The sequence below is a fragment of the Mirounga angustirostris genome, unplaced genomic scaffold (genome assembly GCF_029215605.1).
Source record: "Mirounga angustirostris isolate CCGP_5_RB_7025 unplaced genomic scaffold, mMirAng1.0.hap1 SCAF_2, whole genome shotgun sequence".
Taxonomy (NCBI): Eukaryota; Metazoa; Chordata; class Mammalia; order Carnivora; family Phocidae; genus Mirounga; species Mirounga angustirostris.
Genome location: NW_026991710.1, coordinates 66,266,132 through 66,291,043, shown reverse-complemented (window position 1 = coordinate 66,291,043; position 24,912 = coordinate 66,266,132). Strand labels below are relative to the sequence as shown.

General features: G+C 37.2%; 1 protein-coding gene across 3 annotated transcripts in view; it reads right to left on the bottom strand.

Annotated features, from left to right (window-relative positions):
- Positions 1 to 598: 598 nt before the first annotated feature.
- The window catches only part of COPS4 (COP9 signalosome subunit 4), a 39,656-nt gene continuing 15,342 nt past the window's right edge, over positions 599 to 24,912 (bottom strand). For 2 of the 3 annotated variants that reach the window (XM_045880863.3, XM_045880864.3), the window contains exons 3-10: positions 22,747 to 22,898; positions 22,086 to 22,189; positions 17,319 to 17,472; positions 17,006 to 17,156; positions 15,470 to 15,640; positions 7,489 to 7,604; positions 5,598 to 5,682; positions 599 to 1,122 (exon numbers count right to left, since the gene is read on the bottom strand). In XM_045880863.3, coding sequence (XP_045736819.1) covers positions 989 to 1,122; positions 5,598 to 5,682; positions 7,489 to 7,604; positions 15,470 to 15,640; positions 17,006 to 17,156; positions 17,319 to 17,472; positions 22,086 to 22,189; positions 22,747 to 22,898 — 1,067 coding nt within the window. In that variant the 3' untranslated portion in view covers positions 599 to 988. The remainder of the gene's footprint in view (positions 1,123 to 5,597; positions 5,683 to 7,488; positions 7,605 to 15,469; positions 15,641 to 17,005; positions 17,157 to 17,318; positions 17,473 to 22,085; positions 22,190 to 22,746; positions 22,899 to 24,912) is intronic. The other variant, XM_045880865.3, reaches the window with a different exon arrangement.

The following is a 24,912-nucleotide window of genomic DNA, read 5'->3' as shown; positions in this document are numbered from 1 at the left end:
CTCCCCTGAGAGTGGGCCCTCAGGGGGTTTTAACTGTCAAGCTAGTTTACACTCAGCCTCCAGTAACTTGTCAAAGTTACCATTTCACTGTTCCTATCAGTTACTGCTCCAGAGCTTTTGCTCCCAGTAAGCTCGCTCAACTGCGAGTTTATCTGCCTATCTTTCCAGTTTTTGCGGTAGTTTGCCCTGTGACCTCAATTCTCTTGTAGAAATAAGAAAAGCCATCTATTTTCAGCCTGTTCAGCCTTTTTCTTATTGTGAGGATGGAGTAATGACTTCCAGGCCCTTCACATGTTGGAGCTGAAGCTGGAAGTTTTCTACAAACTTGTTTTTAGTCCTTTCCTGATTTTCTCTATCAAGCTGGCCTGAAATAACCCTCTCCGAGGAGCCTTCCCAGACCTGTCTCTAAGAAATGAAAAGCTCCTTCCTGTGCGCTCCAGTGCTTGGCGCAATTACAAGTATTCTGCTGCTGGCTACTGGCTCTGTGACCGACTGGCTGGAGAACCGCCGTCATGGCACAGCTTTGCGGTTCTAGCACGTGGTATAAATCAATGTCTAGTGAAATGAAAGGAAAAATGAACAAAACACTGTTCGCTAATTAAAAACCAAGAACTACTTTTATTTGGGTCACTTCTCCATTTATTAGAATTACCACGTTTGGAGAGGCACGAAGCACTTTAACATTTTACATGACTACAAAGTTATCACAAATCCCAAACCTTTTAGCCACGGCTATTTCACTTACTCCGTTTAAAGGAAAAGCTTTCAGAACATTTGAGTTAGCTTGAGACACAGAGACCCTGAATATATAGGAACTACATATTTTTAAATGCTTGCGCTTTCTGTTCTAACAATGTCTTCTTTAAATGGAATCCAGCATAAAAGGGATTGAAATATGTAAGGTCAGATGCAAATGCTTTGGAGAGACCGTGAAATTAATCTGTACAACACTGTAAAAGCTGTCGTGTGCACAGAGCCCTGCAAGCATTCACTGAGCCATTTGCGCTTCCATGGCTTGTGCTGTCCATTCTGGCGCTGTCTGACTAATCTTCTCCAACAGGTTATTCACTTGGAAACAAAGGGACTGGATCTGTTTGTCCCACGTTGGCAGGGCTTCCCGTGCTACACAAAAGAACAATGTACACAGCTGAACATTACTCCATATATTCATAGCAAGTGTGAGTTAAAAGATAAACACAGTAGTATTAATTTTTAAAAATCTATTCCAAAAATCTTGGCTAATAAAATTAAGCTAATTAAGGAAAGTACCCAAATTACTGGCACAAAGCACAAAGCCAAAAAACATATCCACACAGATCCATGTTATTATTCATGAAAACAAAATAAAACCAACCAAAGCACCTCAATCACAAAAGCCACCACAATAAAAGCGTCACTGAACCGATCGCATCACCAGTTTCTTGATTCATAAGACACTGCCACCTACTGGAGAAAGCAAATCTCTTTATATAGTCAAGGCTGTCTCTACTGGACTCTGAGGGATAAATATTTTAAACAAAAAAACAAAAAAACTCAACATGAAAACACCAGGATTTGTTCTGCATCAGCAATATGCAATTAGAAATGATAAACCTGAGGGAATATCCCATTCGAAACAGTACCCAAATTTACAAAAATGGGCACAGAAAAGAAAAACTAAAATAAAACAATTTTAAGAAAGGACATAAAATAATCTGAGTAGACACAAATGAGTCCCAGATGGAAAGATGCAATATCATAAAAAAAAAGTCCTTCCCTGTTAATATATAAATTTTTAAAAAACTACAAAGATAATCCCCCTTCCTGTGTTGCTTTCTAAACAGGACAATATTTAAAGTTAACATGGAAGAACTGATGTTTGAGAACAGCCAACATGATTTTGAAAATTAAGAACAGTGGCAACACTGTAGTATTATCTCTACCGCAGAATAATGTACCACTTCCATGCCATGACACAAATGGAACCGGAAAGCACTATGTTAAGTGAGCGAAGTCAAAGGTCACATAGTGCATGACTGCATTTCCATGAAGTATCCAGAAGAGGTAAGTCCTAAAAAAATTCAGACAGCGGCTGGCAGGGGCTGGGAGAAGGAGGGATGAGGAGCAATTGCTTAACAGGCACAAGATTTCCTTTTGGGAAGATGAAAATGTTTTGGAACTAGGTAGAGTTAGTGGTTGCACCACACTGTGAACCTACTACAGGCCATTGAATTGCTCACTTTAAAATGGTTCATGTTATGTGAATTTCAACTCAATAAAAACATAGCAGTGGAGGGGTAGGAGATGCTTTTCCAACAGCAAAATTTACTATAAATTTGTTTATTATCATATTGTTACAGATCAGTGGAACTAAACAGATTACAGAAAGAGATCCAAACATGTATGTGGAACCTAAATATTTATCAAAGATCAGAAAGTATGTTTTACTTAATAAATAGTACTTGCAAATTAGCAATCCATCTTAAAAAAAAGATAAACTAGACCATACCTTAAAATTATACACAAAAATGAACTATAGACAGATTATATTTCTAAGCATGAATAAAAATATTAGAAGAAATTTTAGAAAAATATTAGTTTTACCACAAAGTGAATGAAACCTTTTTTTTTTTTTTTTTTTTTACAGATTTTATTTATTTATTTGACAGAGAGAGACACAGCGAGAGAGGGTTCACAAGCAGGCTTCCCGTGGAGCAGGGAGCCCGATGAGGGGCTCGATCCGAGAACCCTGGGATCATGACCTGAGCCGAAGGCAGACGCTTACCGACTGAGCCACCCAGGCGCCCTGAATGAGACCTTTTAAATCAATACAGGAAACTAAAAAGCCATAAAATTAAAAACTGACATATTTGGCTGCATAAGAATTTTAAAATGTGTTTATGGTATGCATTGCCTTACTTCAGAAACACAACTGACATGATTGAATAATTTGGTTTTTATTTGTTTTGTTTGCTTGCCTTATGAAAAGATCACAATCATTCTGGCTGTACTGTGGCAATTGGGCCAGATAGGAGCAATTGCAGACATGAGGGGGAAAAGCCCAGAAGGTGGAGGAGGTTTCAGAATAGGCTGGTGACAGTAAGAAATGAAGACAAGTATATGGGTTCCAGATGCACCTAGGAGATAAAACTGAAAGGATTCTGGGCAGCAAAGAAGAGGGGTCAAGGATAAGGAATGCTGGAGAAAGTGAACAATGCAGCTTTTGGCTGGCTGGCTGATTGGTGGGTTGTGGAAGGGAGACAGGGAGGGGAGATAATGAATTCAGTTTGGAATATGTTCATTCTGAGATGCTCAACAAACAAACAGGTGGAAAATACCTAATAGTCACTTAACACCACTGGGTCTAGGACTCAGAAGAGAATTATACACTAGAAAGGCAAATATAAGCATTGTCCGCATAGAGATGGCAACTGAATCAATGGGAACAGATGGAATTATCAAGGGGAACAGTAGAGTGAGGAGGAAAAGGCCTGGAGTTAGCCCTAAGCAATATTTATATTTAAAGGCACTACAGAATCTACAAAGATGACTGGAAGAATCACTGGAAAAGGAGGAGGGAAAGCAAGAGAATGGGGTGAAAGAGAGGAAGGAATCAAGATGGTGTGGGTGGCGGGGATAGTTCAAAAAGTCGTAAAGGATCAATGCTACTCAATATGCTGAAAAGTCAAAATGAGACCTGAAAGATAAAAAGATCTTTGTTAAAATGGGAGAGACCCAAGTATGTTTAAATATTGATGGAAAGAAGCCAACAGAGCAAGAAAGAATGAAAACAGACAAAATAACTGCTAGTTTCAAGTTCCTAAAAAATTGTTGAGAGGGAGGGACACCAGTCAGAGAAGGGATCCAAAGCACAAGGACAACTGGAAAGGGAGACAGAAACCACCTCCAGTATAACACAAAGGAAGAAAAAGATAATCACATGATATTTAAAATTCAGAAGTTTTATAAATCTGATCAAGAAGTTAATTTAATTTCATACTGATAGATTTTTTTTCTGTGAAACAGGAAACAAGGTTTGCTGCTGAGAGTGAAGGAGGAGAAAAGTCTGAGATTTAAGAAAAATGAAATCTGAAATACCCACTGCAGAGTAGAAAAAAAGGGTGGAGTAGAGAAATGTGTCAAGAATCCCAGGTACTGGGGCACCTGGGTGGCTTGTCATTAATCTGCCTTCGGCTCAGGTCATGATCCCAGGGTCCTGGAATCAAGCCCCACATTGTGCTCCCTGCTCAGCAGGAAGCCTGCTTCTCCCTCTCCCACTCCCCCTGCTTGTGTTCCCTCTATTGCTGTCTCTCTCTCTGTCAAATAAATAAATATCTTAAAAAAAAAAAAAAAAGAATCCCAGGTACTGTTGAGAACACATGACCTTGAATTTGCGGTGGTTATCAATCTGTCTGGTGTTCTGACTCTTGTCCAACAATGTTAGCTACCCGAGTACAGGAATGAAAAAGATGGAGAATGGGTTCATTCCAGGTGAAGCTTTCCTAGACAGCCAGAAAAAAAAGTTAACAGGCAAGGCATCTAGGGCACCTAGGAAACAGTAATGAAAATAATGATCAGGGCGCCTGGGTGGCTCAGTCGGTTGAGTGACCAACTCCTGGTTTCAGCTCAGGTCATGATCTCAGGGTCCTGCGACTGAGCCCTGCTTTGGGCTCTGTGCTCAGCGTGGAGTCTGCTGGAGATTCTCTCTCCCTTTGCTCCTTCCCTGCTCACACAGTCTCTCTCTCTCTAAAATAAAAATTAGGGGCGCCTGGGTGGCTCAGATGGTTAAGCCTCTGCCTTCGGCCCAGGTCATGATCCCAGGGTCCTGGAATTGAGCCCCACATGGGGCTCCCTGACCTGCGGGGTGTCTGCTTCTCCCCCTCCTTCCTGCTCAAGCTCTCTCACTATCTCTGTCTCTCTCAAATAAATAAATAAAATATATTAAAAAAAATAATAAAATAAAAATTAATAAAATCTTAAAAAAAAAAAGATACAATGAATCATGGATGCCAACCTGGATAGGAAGAGTGAAGACAAAAAAGGACTGGGCTGACTGGAAAAAAGTTAACGTTAATGGACCAGAGGCTCGAAAGTAGTCAGGGAGGAGCTGAAGTGGAACTTAACTGACACAAACTGCTAGAAAGACAGGGTAAAGGTTATGGTGAGAGTATTTCAAATTCAAATCTTACAAGTAGCATGGTTCCAGGTACAGCAAGGTCCAGGGTGGAAATGAGGTAGGAATAGGGGCTGAGGAGGAATAGGCTTGACGAGAGTCAAGAGATAGACTTATCTGTCTGCCTCCATGAGTTTAATGTGCTGCTGAAGAAATCCACTGGAATCTCTACATGCCTGATACATTGTATGTGGTGCTTGATGAGTAAGTGAATGAATTGGCATAACGATTCCAGTTTCAAATTTTTCCACAGCATAAAAATGCTGCATTAAGTAGATCCATGAATGTAAGTTCATAAAAATTATTTTAAATTATTTCTTTGGGAAATAAGTTCATTCCAGTAGTAATACACTGGGTCAAAGGAAATTGTTCAACATGTCCTAATCATAAATATACAAGAGTTTCCTGCCATTTCATTATGATAGAAATAAGCAAAACCTCTTACTTTCAAAATGAACTATTCCATCAATCTGATCAATAAATCCATTCATACGTCCTTCTGTTATCATTTGTGATGCTATTTTTTCTGCCTGTAAAAAAAAAAAATCCAAAAAAACAATAAACTCTCATAGACTTTATCATATCTAACAGTTACTCACATATAAGAGAACTGAAATCTCTTGGTTTAGCTACCCACACACTTTCTGTATATGTTCATCTGCCATTCACCACAAGATCACTCTTGTAAATCTGCCTATTTTATCCCCCAGTTCTTCTGAGTATAATTGATTATTTTAATATACCCTGGGATCTGTTTTACTTGTGAGATTTTGGACAAGAACCTAGCACTCTTACCAATTTCTTCCTCTGCGTAAAATCAAACTAACAATTTTTCTTCTCACTGAGATCCACACTTGAAAAAAACCTAAACAAACTAGTTTTTCTTTTTATTTCATTTAAATTTACAGTGTTTATCACCTAAAAAATTCTTTAAGAAAATATTATTTTTGAAGAAAGTAGTATTTTGAAGGAGGAATGATGTTCAAATTTAAAAGGGAATTAAAAAGGGGTGCCTGGCTGCCTCAGCTGGTAAAGCCTGGGACTCTTGATCTTGGTGTTGTGAGTTCGAGCCCCACGCTGGGTGTAGAGATTACTTAAAAAAAAAAATCTTTTTTAAAAAGTAAATAGATAAATAAAAATTAAAAGGATTCTAAAGACAATTAAAGAGAGGGGCGCCTGGGTGGCTCAGTCGGTTAAGTGTCTACCTTCAGCTCAGGTCATGATCTTGGGGTCCTGGGATCAAGTCGCACATTGGGCTCCCTGCTCAGCAGGGAGCCAGCTTCTCCCTCTCACTCTCCCTCAGTGCTCTCCCTCTATTACTCTCTAAGATAAATAAATAAAATCTTAAAAAAAAAATAAAGACATTAAAGGGAACCAGAAGGTCCTCTACCTAGCTCCTAAAGACATGTTTCATGTTTACTATGTGCAAGCAAACTGGCTTATGACTTGGTCATTTTAGTAATTCTGACCATCTTCACAATAAATCCTAAACAGACTGTATTATATTATTAAATATATATTCACTTCCCTAAGTCTCAGTCTAAGAAGAAAGTATCTTTTAATGGAAACTTAAGTTTTGGTTCCCAAATTGTTCCATTTTCTGTACTGTGTATTGAATGTGTACAAGTAAAGGAACTATGTTAGGAAATTCTAAATTACAATTTCACCAACAGATAAAAGGGGATGTGAACCATTACTACATGACTTTAAGGTATGCAAGTTGGGTAAAAGTAGGTTGATTGCTTATTTTTACTCTTATCTAAAATTAAGAGAATGTTTTTTAAATGATAGCTGAAATACCCTCTAAAGACTACTGGTACTTTGTTGGTATTTGTACAGAGCCAACCAAACCCTTATCATGACTAAAAATGAAATTAATTTCATACTAACTCAGTCAAATTAAGATAAATCAAGCATAAAAGTTACCACAGAATAGCCTAGAGAATTATCAGTTACTCTTTCAAACAGATGAAATGTTTAACCTTTGAATCAACGAGAACAGAAAAAGAAGTAAGGCATGTACCAAAATCTCAAGTTCATCAGAAGTCAGAAAACACTATGAAGTGGATTTAAAGACACTAAGCAAAGATTCTCACAAAACAGGTATCAAAACCTGGAACACCTCACTTTATCATAAAATATAGTTTAAGAAAAGCAAAGATCTAAGACAATTCCATCAGAGTACTACTTTAACATTCAAAGAATTTATTTCCATTTTCCTGAGGCTTTTTATGTATATTTTTTATTACAGTTGCCAATATCTATCAATTACATATTTTCTTACTACATCAATAGTCTATTAACTTCTTTTTTATATATTGGAAACAAGAAAATACCTTAGCTGCAGGGATCTCTAAAAGAGCTCCAAGTTCTTCAAAGGTAATATTATTATATAATTTGCTTGCAGACAACAAATTATGTTCAATAACAGCTCTGTCCAAGATGCTAGAACCTTAAATAAATATAAATAAGACAGTTAAAAGCTTGAAACTTGTTTTACACGTTTTTCTAAAAAAGATTTATTTATTTATTTGAGAGAGAGAGTGAGTGGGAGGGAGGGGCAGAGGGAGAATGAGAGAGAATCTCAGGCTGACTCCATGCTGAGCGGAGCCCCACATGGGGCTCAATCTCATAACCCTGATTGATCACGAACTGATCCAAAACCAAGAGTCAGACGCTCAACCGACTGCACCACTGAGGCGCCCCTTGTTTTACACTTTTAAAAGACTCATCTTTTTTTTTCTAAAAATTTCTTTTTTTTTTTAAACTTTTTTTTTAAAGATTTTTATTTATTTATTTATTTGAGAGAGAGAGAGAGAGAGTGAGAGAGAGCGCGCAAGAGGGGGTAGGGTTAGAGGGAGAACCAGACTCCCTGCCGAGCAGGGAGCCCGATGTGGGACTCGATCCCAGGACTCTGGGATCATGACCTGAGCCAAAGGCAGTCGCTTAACCAACTGAGCCACCCAGGCGCCCTTCTAAAAATTTCTACACATGTAACAACCCATAATCATTTTCTTTATTCCTTTTACCAAATTGTAAAAGTAAGGAAAATGCCTTATTTGGTAGAGTTTGAATAATATACAACTAAATACAAATAACATATTTAGAAAATAAGTGATTGGCAAGTAGCTACTAACAGGCTGAATGGATTTAACCTGTTAGGTTTGGGGTTCTACTTCCTTAGGGTAGCTATCAGATTCATTAACTTTACTCTTCTTGCTATTAGCACAAACTTTTATTAGCAAGAAGCAGCAAAACCACCATGCAACCTGTTCTGCCAGCTTGACAAAGTCAATACGTATACAGCTCAGTAGAAATACCTCTCTCCTTTTTTGGGCATTCCATAAGCACCTCACTGTGAGGCAAAGATGAGAAATGTCTAGAAGGTAGGGCCAGCTAACCACGAGAGATCAGGTATAGCACCCTCCCTTAAGTGAAGTAACATAAGGCCTGACGAAGTGCTGGACATAAGGCCCCATTCTGAAGGTGTCTGACTGCTAGGCTCATCCAATTCTTTCTTTCTTTCTTTCTTTTTTTTAATTTCCAGTTTCATGGAGATATAATTGACATAGTATTGTTGTTGTTCTTAATTTCAATGATTTTTTTCAAGTTTTCATTGAAATTCCAGTTAGTTAACATACAGTGTTACATTAGTTTAGGTATAGAATCTAGTGATTCATCACTTATATCCACTTATATCCAAAACCCAGTGCTCATCACAAGTGCCTTCCTTAATACCCATCACCCACTTAACCAATCCCCCTGCCCCCTCCCCTCTAGTAACCTTGTTTGTTCTCTATAGTTAACAGTCTGTTTTCTGGTTCACCTCCTTTTCTGCCTATTTTCATCTGTTTTGTTTCTTAAATTTCACATATGAGTGAAATCATATAGTATTTGTCTTTCTCTAACTGACTTATTTCACTTAGCATAATACACTCTAGCTCCATCCATGTCGTTGCAAATGGCAAGATTTCATTCTTTTTTATAAGGCTGAATAATATTCCGGTGTGTGTGTGTGTGTGTACACACACATCTCTTCTTTATCCATTCATCAGTCATGCACATGGGGCTTTTCCATGATTTGGCTATTGTTGACAATGCTGCTACAACCATCAAGGTACACATATCTCTTTGAATCAGTATTTTTGTATCCTTTGGGTAAATACCTAGAAGGGCAAATGCTATATCGTAGGTTAGTTCTATTTTCAACTTTTTGAGGAACCTCCATACTGTTTTCCGAGTGGCTGCACCAGCTTGCATTCCCACCAACAGTGTAGGAGGGTTCCCCTTTCTCTGCATCCTCACCAACACCTATTGTTTCCTGTGTTGTTAATTTTAGCCATTCTGACAGGTGTGAGGTGATATCTCCTTGTAGTTTTGATCTGTATTGCCCTGATGATGAGTGATGTTGAGCATCTTTTCATGTGTCTGTCAGCCATCTGTATGTCTTCTTTGGAAAAATGTCTATTCATGTCTTCTGCCCATTTTTTAACTGAACTGTTTGTTTTTTGGGTGCTGAATTTTAGAAGTTCTTTATATATTTTGATTAACCCTTTATCAGACATCACATATAATATTGTATTAGTTTAAGATGTACCACATAATGATTTGATAATACATATACATTGTAAAATGATTACCACAATAAGTCTAACTAATATCCATCACCTCACATGGTTAAAAGTTTTTTTTCTTGTGGTGAGAACTTTTAAGAAACTTAAAAGTTTAAGTTTCTTAAGTTTTCTTAAGTTTACTCTTAGCAACTTTCAAATATAAAAACCTAAATAAATGGGAAAATAGGAAGACTTAATATTGCTAAGATGGCAATAGTCCCCAAGTTGATCTATGGACTAAGGGTAATCCCTATCAGAATTCCAGCTGGATTCTTTTTTTTTTCTTTTTTAAAGATTTTATTTATTTGAGACAGAGAGAGAGAGCACAAGCCAGGGGGAGAGGCAGAGGGAGAAGCAGACTCCTGGCTGAGCAGGGAGCCTGACACAGGGCTCAATCCCAGGACCCTGAGACCCCATGATATGAGCCAAAGGCAGATGCCCAACCAACTGAGCCACCCAGGCGCCCCTCCAGCTGGATTCTTGGCAGAAACTGACAAACTGATTTTAAAATTCATTCTACTGGGACTCAGAGGAGCCAAAACAATCTTGAGGGGGGGAAAAAAATTGGAGGACTCACACATCCCAATTTCAAAACTTGCTATAAAGATAGAGCAACCAAGACAGTGTGGTACTGGCATAAGAACAGGAATATAAAATAATGGAATAGAACTGAGACTCCAGAAATAAACTCTTACATTTACGGTCAACTGATTATCAACAAGGGTACCAAGATAATTCAATGGGGAACTTACAGTCTCTTCAACAAATGGTGATAGGACAATTGGATATCCGCATGCAAAGAATAGAAGCGGACCTTTATCTTACACCATATACAAAAAAATGAACTCAAAATGAATCAAATGTCTACATGTAAGAGCTACAATTATAAAACTTACAGAAGAAAACAGAGCAAATCTTCATGACCCTGGATGAGGCAATGGTTTCTTAGATATGACACTGAAAGTAGAGGCAACAAAAAAGAGAAACACTGGACTTAATCAAAATTAAAAACTTAAATGTTTCAAAGGATACCATCAAAAAAGTGAAGAAACAACACACAAAATGGGAGAAAATATTTGCAAATCATCTGATAATGATCAGGTCTAGAATATATAAAGAATTCCTACAATTCAGTAGTAAAAAGACAACCCAATTTAAAAATCAAAAAGGATCTGAACAGACTTTTCTCTAAATATATACAAATAGCCAGTAAGTACATGAAAAGCTGTTCAGGGAAATGCAAATCAAAATGATGAGATACCACTTCATACACACTAGGATGTCTAAATCAGAAAGATCATAAACGTGACAGCAAATATGGAGAAATTAGAACCCGCACACACAGCTGGCAGGAGTGTAAAAAGGAGCAGCTGCTTTTGAAAACAGTCTGGCAACTTTCCAAAAGACTAAACACAGAGTTATCATATGTCCCAGTCGTTCCACTCCTAGGTAAATACCCAGAAGAATTAAAAACCTGTGTTCATATAAAAATTTTTACATGGAAGATGGCAGAGGAGTAGGGAGACCGTAATTTCGTCTGGTCCCAGGAATTCAGCTACATAGCTATCAAACTGTGAACTCAACCAGAGATCTCTACGAACAGAAAAGCGACCACTTTCTGCAAGGCAGGACATGCGGAGAAGTGAATCCGAGGTGATATTCGGGAAGATAGATCGTGGGGGGAGGGGGCCTCCATCAGCCACTACTGGCAAGTGATAGAGCCATGGAGCACAAAATCACACTATTAGAAGTCTGCTCCAAAGCCAAAGTAACATTGAAAAAGAAAGCCAAAATGGGTGGCATCACAATTCTGGACTTCAAGCTGTATTACAAAGCTGTAATCATCAAGGCAGTATGGTATTGGCATAAAAACAGACACACAGATTAACAGAACAGAATAGAGAACCCAGAAAAGGACCCTCAACTCTATGGTCAGCTAATCTTTGACAAAGCAGTAAAGAATGTCCAGTGGAAAAAAGACAGTCTCTTCAACAAATAGTATTGGGAAAATTGGACAGTCACATGCAGAAGAATGAAATTGGACCATTTCCTTATACCACACACAAAAATAGACTCAAAATGGATGAAAGATCTAAATGTGAGACAGGAGTCCATCAAAATCCTTGAGGAGAACACAGGCAGCAACCTCTTTGACCTCAGCCGCAGAAACTTCTTCCTAGGAACATCGCCAAAGGCAAGGGAAGCAAAGACAAATATGAACTATTGGGACTTCATCAAGATAAAAAGCTTTTGCACAGCAAAAGAAACAGTCGAGAAAAGCAAAAGACAACCAACAGAATGGGAGAAGATATTTGCAAATGACATATCAGATAAAGGGCTAGTATCCAAAACCTATAGAGAACTTATCAAACTCAACACCCAAAGAACAAAGAATCCAATCAAGAAATGGGCAGAAGACATGAACAGACATTTTTCCAAAGAAGACATCCAAATGGCCAACAGACACATGAAAAAATGCTCCACATCACTCTGCATCAGGGAAATACAAATCAAAACCAGAATGAGGTATCACCTCACACTGGTCAGAATGGCTAAAATTAAATGACAGATGTTGGCGAGGATGAGGAGAAAGGGGAACCCTCCTATACTGCTGATGGAAATGCAAGCTGGTGCAGCCACTCTCCACAGTATGGAGGTTCCTCAAAAAGTTGAAAATAGAGCTACCCCACGACCCAGCAATTGCACTACTGGGTATTTACCTCAAAGATACAAATGTAGTGATCCAAAGGGGCATCTGCACCCCAATGTTTATAGCAGCAATGTCCACAATAGCGAAACTATGGAAAGAGCCCAGATGTCCACTGACAGATGAATGCATAAGGAAGATGTGGCATAGGGGCGCCTGGGTGGCTCAGTCATTAAGCGTCTGCCTTTGGCTCAGGTCATGATCTCAGGGTCCTGGGATGGAGCCCCACATCGGGCTCCCTGCTCAGCAGGAAGCCTGCTTCTCCCTCTCCCACTCCCCCTGCTTGTGTTCCCTCTCTCACAGTCTCTCTCTCTGTCAAAGAGATAAATAAAGTCTTTTAATGAAAAAAAAAAAAGATATGGCATATATATATATATATATATATACACACACAATGGAATATTACACAGTCATCAAAAAAAAAAAAACCCTGAAATCTTGCCATTTGCAACAATGTGGATGAAACTAGCGGGTATTATGCTAAGTGAAACAAGTCAATCAGAGAAAGACAATTATCACATGATCTCACTGATATGTGAAATTTAAGAAACAAAGCAGAGGATCACAGGGGAAGAGAGGAAAAAATAAAACAAGACGAAACCAGAGAGGGAGACAAACCATAAGAGACTCTTAATCATAGGAAACAAACTGAGGGTTGCTGGAGGGGAGAGGGATGGGGGATGGGGTAACTAGGTGATGGATATTAAGGAGGGCCTGTGATTTAATGAGCATGGGGTAAAAACTGATGAATCACAGACCTGTACTTCTGAAACCAATAATACATTATATGTTAATTAACTGAATTAAAATTTTAAAAAATTTACATGAATATTCATAGAAGCATTAATAGCCGAAGTGAAAATAACCTAAACGTCCATCAATTAATGAGGAAATAAAATGTGGTACATTCATATATAGAATATTACTTGGCAATAAAAAGGAATAAAGTACTGATAAATACTACAACATGGATAAACACTTTGCCAAGTGAAAAGGCTATATATTGTGTGATTCCACTTATATGAAATGCCCACCACAGACAAATCTATTTAGCAGAAAGCAGATTAGTAGTAGTATTATAAACCTTTGGGAATATACTAAAAAACAATGAATTGTAATTAAAAAAAAATTACATCTCAAGATTGCTAATGTAGGGTTGTAATGCCAGTAAACAAAAATGTCCAAAAGAGATAAATAAGGAAAAACAGTAAGGCCTAAAATGGAAGAAGACAAAACATCTGTCCTCTCTATATGGTCCCATGTGAGAAATTTGAGAATCATCTGCATCCTCAGAGGTCCTAGTAAGTATCCTTTTTAGAAAAGAATCTTTTCACATTTTTTTTCACAGCCAGAAAGCTCAAAGTCAAATCTGAAGCTTGACTATATCAATCCTGGAAACTTTTTCTTTTTAACTATCTTTTAATTTGTTTGTCAGGTATCTCCTTGCAAAAAGAATTTAAAACTGCTCAGGGGCGCCTGGGTGGCTCAGATGGCTAAGTGTCTGCCTTCGGCTCAGATCATGATCCCAGAATCCTGGGATCACATTCCGCATCAGGCTCCCTGCTCCTTGGGAGCCTGCTTCTCCCTCTGCCTCTCTCTCTCTCTCATGAATAAATAAATAAAATCTTTAAAAAAAAAATGGTTAAAGCTGCTCAGAATACATGGAAAAGAATTTAAAAGTAGCAACAATCAAAACACATACATACACACTATTTATAGGTGGGCTACAAATTTAATAAGCTTTCTAGCAGTCAAGATAAGAAAAGCCAATTAGTTCATCAACTCAAAGTGTGTTTAATAAGATAAAAAAACAACTGTTCAGGAGAATCACAACTGCAAGACTGTGAAGGAATTTTCCCTGAGGATTGTGTAACGAATATCCTATAGAAAAAAATACCTCCTTTGGACAGAAAGGTGAGAATCAACTAGTTTGCTTCTTAAAATACAAATTAAATGAAAAATTCAATAGGAGATCACTATAATCCCTTCAGTGATCCGGTTTAACCCAGGGCAGTAGGACTGGGTGAAGTGTATACCTTTCAGCAAATCCCTGCATAAATGACTCTTTATAGCTAAATTCTCTTTTGATATATACTCATTGAATCCAAGGAAGTGAGTCCAACAAATCTGTTTATCTTGACTTTTTTCATGTTTCTGATGCTGTTTATATTTTTATTATCACATGTTATTGTTTAAGTTACTTTAAAACCTCTGTAGACAAACATATATAAAGTGACTGATGTTATAAACAAGCAACTATTAAAAACTTTTCTGGAAAAGGTAGCCTGACAAAACAAATACATCCCTTAACTAGGAAACATGACACCAAGTTCTATTCTTACTGGCAATACTTTTCACCCTGAATAACCTTAAGCAAGCTACTGTGCCAAATTTCACTCTATCTAAAATAGGACTGCATAATTATACTGTTAAAAACTGATGCTTAAAATTAATTAAGGTACTTATCAAAGGGTTTGAGTTTTTTAAAAACCAGGCACTAGGGTCGCCTGGGTGGCTCAGTCATTAAGCATCTGCCTTAGGCTCAGGTCATGATCCCAGGGTCCTGGGATCGAGCCCTGCATTGGGCTCCCTACTCAGCAGGAAGCCGACTTCTCTCTCTCCCACTCCCCCTGCTTGTGTTTCCTCTCTCGCTGTCTCTCTCTCTGTCAAATAAATAAATAAAATCTTTAAAAATAAATAAATAATAAATAAAAATTAAAAAATAAAAACCAGGCACTATTAATATAGGCTGTAATTCTGCCCTTACAATTCCCAAAAATGTATTATTCTACAATACACTTTCCAATAGGGCTATTTTTATAATTCAAACCCTATCTGTATATAATACTCATTTTCAGTCAATATAATATTCCTTTTTGGTCAAGTGTTACATAAAAATATTATATGAAGATACCAAGATGCTTCAAATTTAACACACTTTCCACTAGTGTGTACCTAAATATTCACTCCCACAAATTTTTAAGACATGATCATTACCATCAGCTGTAGTTGCTTTTTGGTGAGGCATCAACATGGCAGCAAATTCTTGAAGTTGATTTCCTCTGATGATCCTGTCTAAGTACATTTTCTCTAGGATCCCATAAGCAGCAAGTTGCTGGCACCTTTCATCCTTAAAAAGAGTAGCTAGCATCCGAGAACGCTGCTGTCCTAAGGGAAACAAATGAGCATCAAATATTCTCACAATCTATTTCTCCAATAAGAAACTATGTTATGACTCAAATTTTGCCTACTAAGATACAGTCAATTGTCCTGATTTGTAGCAGTTATGTTCTACAAAGTTGCTGCCCACACTGAAGTAGTGAATACTCAATTGCGCATCCCAAAAGAATGAGTGGTATGTACTGACATATAAAGATTGCCAATATACAGGTAGGAAAAAAGCAGGTTACAAAAGTATGTGTATCATGATACCATTGATAAAAAAAGAGAACACACACAGAACTTTTACACTGAAGGAATTCCAAGTAACCAGTAAAAGTTCTTTAGAAGTGGAAGCAGTACCATTTTATGTATTGCCTTTTCAGTAACAAAAATAAAATAAGTAAGAGCACTGCTTCAGGGGCGCCTGGGTGGCTCAGTCGTTGGGCATCTGCCTTCGGCTCAGGTCATGATCCCAGGGTCCTGGGATTGAGCCCCGCATCAGGCTCCCTACACCGCGGAGAGCTTGTTTCTCCCTCCCCCCACTCTCCCTGCTGTGTTCCCTCTCTCACTGTGTCTCTCTCTGTCAAATAAATAAATAAAAAACCTTTAAAAAAGATCACTGCTTCATAAAGAATGAAATGTGTAGTGTGAACATGTCATTAGGCTCTCAACTAAATACAGATCAATAAACATTCTAAAAATGATTTAGAAAAGCCATGGTTTAGAATTATCAGCATTTCTTCTCAATGCCTTTTCTGCTTTATAAGTTGAGTGATTTACATACTATAATTTAGTAAAAAAGAATAGTTTATTTTTCATATTTATCAAAAAAAAAAGATAAATGTGAGATCTAAAACTAAGGCTTGAAGGTTAAAGAAAATCCCCAAAGCAGTACATTATTATTAATCTCTAGATTTTAATTTTTATTTCCCTCTATATAATTCTCACTTAATTTCGTTATTCATTTTTAAGAGATATATTAGGCAAACTAAACTTCCTATTATCTCTCTTAATTACTCCTAACACATGTGGGTAACAGACTGATATATGCATATTTAAAAATAGTTCCTTGTCGGGTGCCTGCGTGGCTCAGTTGGTTAAGTGTCTGCCTTCGGCTCAGGACATGATCTCAGGGTCCTGGGATCGAGCCCCCCATCAGGCTCCCTGCTCCGCAGAGAGCCTGCTTCTCCCTCTCCCTCTGCCTGCCGCTCTGCCTACTTGTGCTCTCTATCTCTCTGTCAAATAAATAAAATCTTAAAAATAAAAAATAAATAAAAATAAAATAGTTCCTTGCTAAATCCTCTAACAGTAATGAACCTGAAATTATTAAGCAAATGTAACTGTTCATGAAAGCACAAATTACATGTTTACCTGCTGATGCCAAGATGGTACAGTGCAAAGCATGTTTTAAGGCCTCTAGTCTTTCACTTTCGTGCACTATTGTCTTGTAAGAGAGCTCATTGTACCTTTGTGCAGCTTCAATGAATTTTCTTCTATAATCAAGAACACGTGCATAGCATACCTATAGAGGGAAATTTTTCAATTAGGGGAAAAAATTAAAAATCAAAGCAAAAAATAAAAGATAATTTCTAATATATAACATCATTTATCAGATGTTCTGGAGAATCTTAGTATAGTAGGATTCTTCAATACAAAATTAATCCCAAATCAACTCATCTGTTACCTTATAATGTATCTGTAACTGTTCATTGGTGGATTCATTCTGAAGCAATGATGCTCGATTTATGTAAGCCTCTGCCTGGACTGGGTCATCATCTTCCAAATATAGCCTAGCAATCTTCAGGTAAGTTTCCAGCTTATAATCTACATTGTACTGCCTAGGATGTAACAGATAAACACAGAATGACTAAGTATATTATCAAGAAAATTTTTAGGAGTTGGGAGAAAATACATTTTTTTCATTATATATTTTGTTAATATAAGAGAATCAAATTTTTACTGCATTGGAGAAAATCTAAAAAATATTTCCAAATAAATTTTATTGAATTTTTATTATTTTTATCATGATTGTTCCATTGTATTTTAGCTTCTTTCAATCCTCAGATAATCTCACAAGTCAAAGAACTTAAAAGAAAAAATGCCCAGTTGAGAGGTGTATCATATACTGCTGTTGGGGCTATAAATGAGTAAACCATCATGGAAAACAATTGGCAATATATTTTCCAATGACCCTTTGAATCCTTAAAAATACATATATTCCTTAACTACTACATTTTACCTCTAGAAAATAAATCCCAAGAAAATAATCAGGGATGTGCACACATACATACAAGGAATATTCATTTGTAAAGTTACTCATAAATATCTTAACAGGAAAAAACTGGGAATCACTTATTATGGTATTTATAATAATCAACTAAATTGTGGTACATAAAAGACGGTAGAATAATATACAGTTTTTATAATCATTACTATATAATAGTCATGTATTTTTACTAAGTAAAAAAACAGGACAAAACAGCATGTAAGACACTATTAAGATGTATTTCTATACATACATATGAAGATAGTAATAGCAATTATCTCTAGGTGTTGAGATTACAGATGGTTTTCATTTTCTTCTTTATCTCAGTGACCACATTTTATGCAAGAAATATATAACTGAACACCTCACATAATTCAAAACTCACAAAATTCAAGATTAATCCTTACAGAAAAATTAATCTTTTTTATTACCAGCAAAAGTGATGCCACCATGTGGCAAGAACAAAGTTTACAGTTTACATGGCCCAAGTTCTGAAATTCTTTTTAAATTTTTTTATACTAATTTGAATTTTTTCCACAAGTCCTATATTACTAGCATTTTGTACTCTACTATTTCCACTCACAACTCAAATTTACATTAACTGCTATAAATAGCACTATACTTTTTTGAATTTTCCAATTTTATGCCATCTACTAAATTTAAAATTACTGTAATTATCAGAATGAATCATTGTTTAAAGAAACAAATTCTCAATCGTTTATCCAGATTCTACTTTTAATCACTTTTAGGTTAATTTGTTTAAAAAACTGCTAAATTTTCAGTTCTCTGATATCCTCACAGATACAGATAATGCTACAGGACATCCAAAATGATAATTAGTCACTACAAAGAACAATATCTAATTTTATATTTATTTCAACTGCCAGTGAAAGTAAATCAATTGCCCAGTACTACGAAGAAAATACTCCACACAGAATAAGACCAAAGCAAATAAGAAAGGCCAGCCTTTTCAAACTATCAAAGAAAAAAAAACAACAACAAATGAACAGGAAGGCTTGGAAAGCAAAATTCAACATCCACATAATGAAGCCTTTCTCATAAACTGGCTGCTTTTTCAAGGAGCAGCACTGTCTAATAATTTCATAATAAGCAATGCACAAAAAGCAAGATGCCTGAACTAGTGTCTGCCTTATCATTCATCACAAATACTAATGAAGACAAAAAAAGAATTCCTCATTTACTTGGTAAAAGAGTAGAGAAGCAGCTGAAATTTTTTTAAGTCATTCACAGTTGGTATTTTTATACTTGTCAATTGAAAGGGGAAGCGTATTTAAAAAACATAACCAATAATCTCGTATCTGCCCTCCTTGTACAACGTACTTGGGAGGAATGCTTCATAAAGAACTAGAGATGTTTTTAAAAATACTTATCAAAAGGTAAGATTAATTGAATAAAAGTTATAAATTATCACCTTAATTCTTTCTAATTGTTTCTCCCTCTCACTTAGTCTAGCATCCCAAACCCAACAACCCATTGAACCCACTGTGACCTCTACACCACTGAACTCATTACATTGTTGCTGTCTTTTTCCCCTTAAAGGCCTCACTTCACCCCTTACCTAGTTTAACCCCTATGGTCAATCACTGTTAATTATTGAATATGCACTCATCTACCTTGTCCATCTCTTGCTGTCACACTTGTTGGGCAACATTGTAACTGTGATTAAACCTAAGTTTGCCTACGCCTTTCCTGCACCCATGTAGCTGAACTCTGATGGAGAAAAACACCCAATCAATCTGAAGGATCTCATTTCAATCACTACAATCTTCAGATGAGCCCTTATTGCTGCCAAGTATATTCCTAGTTTACTCACTCTCCTAAAGAATTTTTTCTATTTTTGTCTTCCCTCAACTTCAACACTCCCACCCCCATCCACATCTCCAGCTGATGACCGATTCTGACCTCACTAAGAATACTGAAGCCATCAAAGAGTACTTGCGCAAACTCCGCCAGCACATGGCTAATACAGCACCCGCATACTCGGTATTGCTGGTTGTTACTATAGATCACTGGGGGCTATTCTGCCCACCGGGGAACATATGGCAATGTCTACAGACATTTTGATTGTCACAAATAGGGGCAATGATGCTACTGGCATCTAATGACAGAGGTCTGGGATGCTGCTAAGCATCTTGCAATACACAGGACAACCCCAACAAAAAAGAATTAGTCCATCTAAAATGCGAACAGTGCTGGGGTTGAGAAACTCAGTCACAGATGAATTATCTATGCTTCTATCTAAAGCCTATCCCTCCACTAGTTTCCTTCCCCTCTGTCTACTCCTGCCAGAATCCTCTCTCTTACTCCCTGTATCAAATTTTTGCTTTCCGAAAAATCATAAAAGAAAAAATAATCTCTGCTGCTTCTACCCCATTTCTCTGCTCCCTTTTGTGAAAACCTCTGCAAAGAGTTGCCCATACATACCATCTCCCAATCCTTCTCTTCCCATTCCAATCATGCTTTTTCATTCTTACTATTTCACCAAAACAGCTTTTGTCAAGTGTCTCAATGACCTCCACATTACTAACATTTCCAATGGCTAACCGTCATTCCTCATCTTACTTGACCTAGCAACACCAGAGCTGATCACTTGCTCCTTGATACGTTTTCCTCATTTGGCTTTTAGGCCACCACACTCCACATTCTTCTGGTTTTCTTCTTACCTAAATACTTTTTACTTCCTCTTGCCCCTGACCTCTTAACGCTGAGTGCTCCAGGAATCATACTCAGTCCTCTTCTCTATATTTCCTCCCTTGGGGATCTCACTGATATAATGGCTTTAAATTCCATCTATATAGAGACGCCTGAGTGGCTCAGTTGGTTAAGCGTCTGCCTTCGGCTCAGGTCATGATCCCAGGGTCCTGGGATCGAGCACCACATAGGGCTCCCTACTCTGCGGGGAGCCTGCTTCTCCCTCTGCCTGCCGCTCCCCCTGCTTGTGTGTGCTCTCTCTCTCTCTCACAAATAAATTAATAAAATCTTAAAAAAAAAAAAATTCCATCTATATATCAATGACTCCCAAATGTAGCCCAGATCTCTCTCCTAAACTACAAACTAATATATTCAACTCCCTACTAGACACTTTCACTTGGTTATCACATGTCCAAAATGGAACTCTTGATCTTCCCTCAAAACCTATTCTTTACTACTCAGTAGATGGCAACTCCATCTTTCCAGTTGTTCAGACCAAAACCAGGATTCATCTTGGCTCTTTTTCTCATACTCCATATCTAAGCTACCAGAAAATCCTTAGCTCTACCTTGAAAACATACCCAGAATCCAACATTTCTCACAATCTCCATCTTCTCTGCAGTAGTACATAAGCCTCTTAACTCATGTCCTTACTTCTATCATTACTTGCCTACAATTATTCTCAACCCAGTAGGCAGAATGATTTTCTAAAATATAAGTCAGATCATGTCACTCCTCCATACAAAATCCTCCAATGGCTCCCCTTCATTTCACTTAACAAAAAGCCAAAGGCCTTACAATGACTTACAAGAACCTACATAATCTGGTCCTCAGTACTCTCTGATCTCAGCCCCCCACCTTTCCTTGGCTCACTCCACTCCAACCACACTGGTATCCTTGATCTTCTGAAAACACTCCAGGCAGGCTCCTGTCTTAGCACCTTTACATTAGCCATCCTCTCTAAGAGGATCTCCTAAGAGTCTTCCCTCAGCTCATAGCCATTCCCTTATTTTCTTCAAGTGTCTGAGAAGTTGTATCTGGACCACCCTACCACTCCAATCACCCTATTTAAAGATTTATTTATTTATTTATTTATTTGACAGAGAGAGAGAGACAGCGAGAGCAGGAACACAAGCAGGGGGAGTGGGAGAGGGAGAAGCAGGCTTCCCGCTGAGCAGGGAGCCCGATGCGGGGCTTGATCCCAGGACCCTGGGATCATGACCTGAGCCGAAGGCAGACGTTTAACGACTGAGCCACTCAGGCGCCCCCAATCACCCTATTTAATGATACAACCTGTTCTCCACTTTCCCTTTACTTTTCTCTATAGCACTTATCCCCTTCTAACATACTGCAAAATTTTTGTATTTATTAAATTGTTTATGATATTTCTTTCATTAGAATGAGAAAAAACATAAGTGAACAATGATAAATATCCTATATACATCTCCATCCAATATCCACTATTTACTATACTTTTGTCCTGTTTCCAAAGGAATTCCCACCAACACTTGGGCTGCATTTCTCCAATCTTCTTCTTTCTCATATATGGATGCAAGATGCTGTCTTATTGAAGCAACCTGGAATAGTAGGTAGACATGTTAAATTATTTCAACTGACATTAGTGACTAAAATAAATGGAGGCTAAGTTAATCTACTGTGATAATGCTTTCATTCAACATATTAAGCTGACAAGTAAATAGTGCTAGTTTAACTAGACCACCCCAATCTTTTTTTATGAATTTTGCATTCACAGAATATCAAAATATTGAACTAACATATTTCTGCAATGTGGATTATGGCAATAATTTAGTTTAAATATTAAATTTTACTTTTATGTTAACTGTATATATAATGCTAGCATTTTCCTATGATTTTAGCCTTATTAACAATTTTTCTGATTCTTAAAAATTGTCTAAAGAGTAGTATTTGGTTTGTAAATCAAACTGTAATATCCAAGCAAATGTCAGCTGGAGTTACAACATCCTAATATTTATTTTTACATTGTAACATGCTGTTTGGCACACTGTTTTGTCAAAAATAAAACTGGATGATCATCTCCTTTAAAAATGTCATAGTATCTCTCAAAATAACTGCTGCTATCTCATGTTGAAAAATCACTGCTCTAGATTTTTACCTGCTCCTCAAATGAAATGACTCTAGGCTGGATCTTTTCCAAGGTGAAATGATAGATTTCTTTGGCTGTGCTATCAGGCAGGTTAGGGAGATGTGTACAGAAATCAGTCAGCAACTGTCGAGAGATCACGAGACTGACATTCTCATTCACCACTTGTCAAAAAAAAATAAGAGATAAGAAAACATGAGTAATTTATAAATTTTCATTAAGCAATCAATTTTTACCTAAAATTAACATTAAGAACAATATAGATTAGTACAACCTTCACTGTATTATTCAGGGACTTCCATACCCATATCATCTTATATTACAGAATCAGTTTTCCTTATGCTGAATTATTTGATTACATAATGACTACACTAAAACAGTAAAAATCCCATAATTTTCCTAAGAAACAGAAATGGCTGGGGAAAAGTTTTGTTTTCCATTTGAGAATTTTATATTATTCCTTCTCTTCCTTATTGTTCTATAAAGGGAAGGCACAGAAACACCTATATTTTTATGTATGTACTTATATACCACCTGGTGACAAAAAGGAGTTAAAGAAGAAAGATAATTTTCATGAAATTTAAATAAAGCAAGTAGTGACAGTTACCGCCACTTGTATTTTCCCAATAAAAACAACAAATAAGAACTGAAGTCAGCACTAGATGTACAGACATATTTAATGACATAATTCATAAACATGTATGAGTTTTTATTACTGTATGTGATAAAGGATGAGAGCTCTGAAGCCTCGCTGCTTCCACCATTCCCGATCAGATGCCCTCCAACGTTTCTGTTTCCTCCTTTGTACAGTGTGGCTAAGGCTGCTGAGAAGCTTAAATGCATTATACATAGAGCACTTTAAGCAACATGGGGTACAAAGCACTCAACAAATGTTCATTATTATTATCACTATTATTATATTTTAAAAGATGCATCGTGCTTGTGACCACTGCTCAGATAAATTAAGTCTGAAATCAGCAGTTACTGGGAAAATAAGTGATCGTTCAAAAACAGTTCAGCTGATGTAAATGATTTTCAGTAGACTGCTTTTCATTGGTTCACTGGATTCAAAGTTTATATAAAGATCAAAGTTTAAAGATCAAAATCACTATTCTTGGAGCGCCTGGGTGGCTCAGTCGTTAAGCGTCTGCCTTCAGCTCAGGTCATGATCCCAGGGTCTTGGGATCGAGCCCCACATTGGGCTCCCTGCTCGGTGGAGAGCCTGCTTCTCCTTCTCCCTCCCGCCCCCCGCTTGTGTTCCCTCTCTCGCTGTGTCTCTCTCTCTGTCAAATAAATAAATAAAGTCTCAAAAAAAAAAATCACTATTCTTTTGCTACTACAATGCAATATTCTCAATAAAACCATTCCTAATAGTTTTTCTGAAGTGACGGCCAGTTCAACACACATTGCAGGCCCCAATTTTTTGAGGCAGTAATTTACGGCAACCTGTAACAAACTTGTAATCAGTTCGTGATATATTAATCATAATTCATTTGATACAGCTGAGAAAACACTTTCATTACAAGTGTCATTAGGCACTTACGACTGTTAGAAAGAAGTTCCTACATAAACTAGCACTTCTCATGAGAATGTGTGTGAGAGCACTCCGTACACTGTAAAGCACTCTCAAGTGTCATTAATATTGTTAACTCAGTATCAAGTCCAGCCTGAATTTTGAGTAATTTTCAAAATAACTGGATATGTTTGAAGTCAGGGAGTAGGTGAGAATGTCTTGAAGAATGGAAATGTCTAGTTCCCATTCAAATGGAATGTTCTTAACGTTAATAACGGTCAATACCTATATAGCGTTTATTCTATGCCGGGCACTATTCAAAGCACTTTACTTGGTATATCAACTCATTTAACCTCCCAACATTTCTACAGGGTAGCTATTACATCCCCATTGTATAGACAAGGAAATGGAGGCACAAAGGAATTAACTTATCCAAGAACACACAACTAATAAAACAACACACCAGACTGAATCTAGACTATTTTCCTTATCATTATGCTACATTGTCTTTCATCAGTTACTGTATCAATTACTGTAGAAAACCTTAATTGGTAATGTAACTCTGAAGACAACTTACTGAAAAATTATCAAGTAGTAAAGCTTAAATTCTAAAGTGAATTTCAATGTATATTTAAATTTAATCTCAATGAAAATTATATTGATAA